Source organism: Mustela erminea, chromosome 6 (genome assembly GCF_009829155.1).
Source record: "Mustela erminea isolate mMusErm1 chromosome 6, mMusErm1.Pri, whole genome shotgun sequence".
Lineage (NCBI taxonomy): Eukaryota > Metazoa > Chordata > Mammalia > Carnivora > Mustelidae > Mustela > Mustela erminea.
Window position 1 is genome coordinate 90,822,354 of NC_045619.1, and position 5,269 is coordinate 90,827,622.

At 33.9% G+C, this 5,269-nt stretch overlaps 1 protein-coding gene across 1 annotated transcript; it reads left to right on the top strand.

Moving 5' to 3' along the window:
- The first annotated feature begins 2,743 nt into the window (after positions 1–2,743).
- On the top strand, positions 2,744–3,682 carry LOC116592464 (olfactory receptor 6C74-like). The gene has a single exon (XM_032345657.1). It carries the CDS (start codon positions 2,744–2,746, stop codon positions 3,680–3,682), a length of 939 nt encoding a protein of 312 aa, XP_032201548.1.
- The last annotated feature ends 1,587 nt before the right edge of the window (positions 3,683–5,269 follow it).

The window sequence follows — 5,269 nt, forward strand, 5'->3', positions numbered from 1 at the left end:
TTTTTTAAAGATTTTATTTATTTATTTGACAGACAGAGATCTCAAGTAGGCAGAGAGACAGGCAGAGAGAGAGAGAGGAGGAAACAGGCTCCCCACTGAGCAGAGAGCCTGATTCAGGGCCTGGTCCCAGGACCCTGGGATCATGAAGGCAAAGGCTTTAACCCACTGAGCCACCCAAGTTCCCCATGAAAATTGCTTTTAAGTTTCACCAGTATTCATAATATCTAATGCAAGTAAACATCATTGTACTCATAGGCCTGACGTCTAATGGTTCTATAATATGAGCTTTGTCAATTTTTGAACAATGTGTGTTGGGGATAGTTGGTGTGTGTAAAGGTTAAAGTTGAACAAAGAAATAACTTGACAGTACAATTCTGATTTAGGTGTTATAAGTATACCTTTAGTTACTGCCATTGGGATATTTTGTGTAAATGTAGATTGCTTCACAATTATGTGAATGTAAAAGGAATGCCCAGGAAAAACAATAGTCCTTTCTTTTTCATTACATTATTAAGGTGATTTTGATAGTAGATCTCATTGTTTATCTTAGAGTCCTCATGTAAATGCCTCTAGATATAATTGGAACCAACTTTTATTTGTCCTTATATATTTATTTTTATTTATATATATACTTTTTATTTTTAAAAAGATTTTATTTATTTCTGAGAAAGAGAGAGCATGTGTGAGAATGAGAGAGAGAACATGAGCAGCAGGGAGAGTCAGAGGCAAAGGGAGAAGCAGACTCCCCTGCTGAGCAGGGAGCCTAATGCAGGACTCAATCCCACAACCCTGGGATCATGACCTGAACCAAAGGAAGATGCTTAACTGATGGAGCCACCCAGGTACCCCTGTACATGCCTTTTAATAATAACAACTTAATGTTTTGGGGGCACCTGGGTGTCTCAGTTCTTGAGCGTCTGCCTTTAGCTCAGGTCATGATCCCAGTGTCCTGGGATCCAGCCCCATATCTGGCTCCCTGCTTAGTGGGGAGCCTACTTCTCTCCCTCTTCAGCTCCTACATCATTGTGTTCCCTCTCTCATTTTCTCTCTTAGTCATAAATAAATAAACTCTTTTAAAAAATAATAATAACTTGTGTTTTTGAGGTTGAAAGTAATTATCTTGGTATCAAGACAGACAGTATTGTCTTACTAGTGCCCAAAGCCAAACCTAAAGTATTTTATTGTGCTTGATGATGAAGATACCAGGGAAGGAAATATTCCTTAGAGATACAAATAATTTTTTGAAGAAATAGACTATAAGATCTCCTATAATTATTTGCACAAAGTATTTTACTTTTAAGGTGATGACTTGGATAATATACTCCTTCAAACTTAAACCTGATTTCCAACTGACCAGCCTAGCAAGCCGGAGCATATGATTGTCTCAGTATATGCGTGGTGTTGAAAAGAGTATCTGTATAGTTAATGTTTCTTTAATTATGAGTTAGCTGAATGTCATTATGATAGGGAAATATATGCTGCCTAAAATTGGTGTCACCACTGTTCTGAGATATGTTGTGTGTTTGAAATGTACCAAATACTCTCATACCCTAGTTCCCTTAGGCCATGCTGATCTCAAAATTGTTCACGTTTTCAGTCTGTATTTTAGACAAAGAATAAAATGGTAAGTGTAAAGCACAGAAGCAGATGGGGAGGAATTTTATTGGAGAACATTTTATCCTTAAAATTTTTACTTACTAAATTACATATTTTAGTTACCTCTTTATTATTTTTTTATTTTAAAAAATTGTCTTAGTAATTAGTATATTTTAAATCTTCTATTTTTTTTTTTTACTCAAATTTGCTATCCTGTCTCTTTAAACCCTTTTTATCTTCTGGGTTTCTGTAAAGCTTTGTCTTTATTGCTCTCTTCTCTTTACCTCTAACACCTCAGACAATTTTCTGAACACTAATTTGTATATTTTTCTCTGCATCTCTATTATTTTTCTCATTTTCACCTTATTTTACTTGATCTATTCTCAGAACTATAACATGCAGAGGAAAACTGAGCTTTTTTCTTATATACACTGAAATTACCAGACTTTTCCCACTGATTTTGTTTCAGGATACAAACTGGGAAGGGGGGATATTGAAGAAATGGAAACACTAATAAGGATGGCAAATAAATAAATTCCCAATATCTCAAAGTCACTTATCTGAAATTGTATCTCATTAGCCATGAAAATAAATGACACAAGAATCAGGTATTTGAGTTGATTAGTTGAAGAAAATGGTAAAGTTATGACAGCCCTGTTTATTGAAGACCACAAGGGGTGTCTGTGTGTGTGTTAAATGGAATAAATGGGCTGCTGTACTTTCAAGGACAGATATCACTTTGTTTCTAGTATGCATACCTTTTAATTGAACAAGAAATGGCATCCATTCCAATTCTTGTGTAAATTCAAGAGAGGAAAAGCATTTTTCTATGTTTGAAATCTCCCTCTAATGTCCATCAAATTTATTTCCTTAAAATATCAACAATTTATACCATCATATAGGTTATTCGCCAGTAGAATTACAAACTGAAGATGGAATTCTCTGTCCAGATGCTCTGGAAATGCAAACTATTGTTTCTCCTGGCATACCCATCTTCAAAACCTGAATGATCATTGTGTTACTCTATCTGAAATGTCGCTTGCTAACCTTATTTTAGACAATTAAATCACTCTTATTTTTCTACTGGGATTGCCAATTCCTTTCTGTTTTTCTTTCCTATTTAGAACTGGAAAAATAGAGGATAGTAATGGGAAACCACACACGAGCAATAGTGTTTATACTGGCAGGTTTGACTGATGACCCACAATTGAAAGTTGTGTTATTTGTCTTTCTGCTTCTCACCTACTTGCTGAGCGTCACTGGCAATCTGACCATCATCACACTCACCCTGGTGGATACTCACCTCAAGACCCCCATGTATTTTTTCCTTAGGAATTTTTCCTTCCTAGAAATTTCATATACTACTACATGCATCCCTAAATTGTTGGTTACTATGGCAACTGGAGACAAAACCATTACCTATGATAATTGTATTACTCAAGTGTTTTTTGCCTTCCTTCTTGGTGCATCTGAATTTTACTTGCTGGCTGCTATGTCCTATGACCGCTATGTTGCCATCTGTAAGCCCCTGCATTACACAACCATCATGAACAGTAAGATCTGCATTCAACTTGTCTTCTGTTGTTGGCTTGCTGGATTCTTTACCATCTTTGTTCCTCTCCTCTTGGGACTAAAACTTGACTTCTGTGCCTCCAAAATTATTGACCATTTCTACTGTGATACAACTCCCCTCATGCAGATCTCGTGCTCAGACACACAGCTCGTTGAGACCATGGGGTTCATTTCTGCATCTATGACACTTGTGGTCACATTGCTAATGGTTATAATTTCATATGCTTTTATTGCCTTAACAATTCTAAAAATCCCTTCAACTAAGCAGAAGAAAAAAGCTTTTTCAACATGTTCTTCTCACATGATTGTGATATCCCTCTCTTATGGCAGCTGCATCTTCATGTATGTTAAACCTTCAGTTAAACAAAGAATATCTTTTTCCAAGGGAATTGCAGTGCTCAATACTTCCGTGGCCCCACTATTGAATCCTTTCATCTATACTTTAAGGAACCAGCAAGTGAAAAAAGCTTTCATGAACATGATATACAGGGTTGTTTCTTTCTCAAGCAAATGAATGTCCTATTGCATTTTATACAAAGGAAATAAACAAAGGAACCCCTAATAATATCAATGTATCCAGTAGTAGCTTCCAATACACAGTTTCTTCTGGTTTGTTTTTATTTTTTTATTTTGTATTTTTTGCTTTCATGTCTTTGATATTCATCTTTACCTCTTCTCAAGCTCTATTTGCACAAAAAAATCTTTGTTCCAAAGAATTTAATTTTCTTTATGTCCTTCAAGAGATATTTTTTTCTCATCTCAATTCTTTTACCTGTGAATATCTGAAAGAAATGGAGGTAAACTTTCAGTCTGTCTGTTATCTTTGAATTCTAGTCAAGAATATAAAGTATTTTTTTCTCATTCTTTCTAAAATAAATAAATCTTTAAAAAAATAAATAAAACTAATAAAACATTGTGCATTAGAGTTTATTCCATTGAAACCAGTTGTTTAGTTTGTGTGAGAGAATTATGAGAAATTATAAATATTTCAATTAAACCTGACAAATAATATACTAGCAATCATAAGAAATTATTGAGCATACCTGCCTCCTGAAGGGTGGAACAGCATAATAATTTCAGCAAATACCTAAGTCTGGCTTGAAAATCATAATATACACATCAACTTCAGATGATTTCATGAGAATAAATGTGTTGAAGAAATTATAAATTATTAATCACACATATTCTTGTATCTTTTTAAAGATGAATCTAAGGATAGCATTTTGTATCTCTCTTTTGTTTAACTTTCCTATAATTTCCTATAATTATATTTCTTCCCATACATGGTATAGATTAGAAAAGTATCATCTCATTTACTGATTTTTTTAAAAGATTTGATTTATTTATTTGACAGACAGAGATCACAAGTAAGTAGGCAGGCAGAGAGAGAGAGGAGGAAGCAGGTTTCCTGCTGAGCTGGGATCCCAATGCAGGGCTTGATCCCAGGACCTTGAGATGATTACCTGAGCCAAAGGCAGAGGCTTTAATCCACTGAGCCATCCAGGAGCCCCTCATTTACTGAATTTAATATCAAATGATAACTAGGTAGATTGATACAGTTAGCAAAAAGTATGATATGATAAAAAATAATGAATGAGTTTACCTGTGTAAAGTAAAAGTATAGAAGAATATTCAGGATTTATAACAAATTCAGAAACTGGATTAAAAATAAAATATGAAAGTATGGCATTGGAAAAACATGAATTAAAAATCTATTATTAAGGGAAGCTTTTGGAAATGGGTTATAGTTGACACTGACATTTAGTATTTACTTTAGTCAATTCTTTTTCTTTACTACCAAAGAAATTTCTTTCTTTAAAATGTTCTGCTATTTTAAAATATTCATATCACAAGGATTCAAATTAAAAATAATCAGTTAAGTTTCTTTTTAGCAAATAGGAACTATATAAATTTTCCAAAAGAGAGAATATCTCTCAGGATATGATAATAGCTAAGCTGATCTGGTACATGATTTAGCTAATAATTTATGCAGAAAAAAAAAATACTTGCTCATGATCAGATTCTGAAAAAGTGTCTTTCTTTGGTTGTTAGCATTTTTTAAAAAAATCACCTTGCAATAACATTATGGTTTAGTAAGTTT

Excerpts from the sequence above, each read along its gene's own strand:
- LOC116592464 (XM_032345657.1), top strand. The coding sequence starts at position 2,744 with ATGGGAAACCACACACGAGCAATAGTGTTTATACTGGCAGGTTTGACT.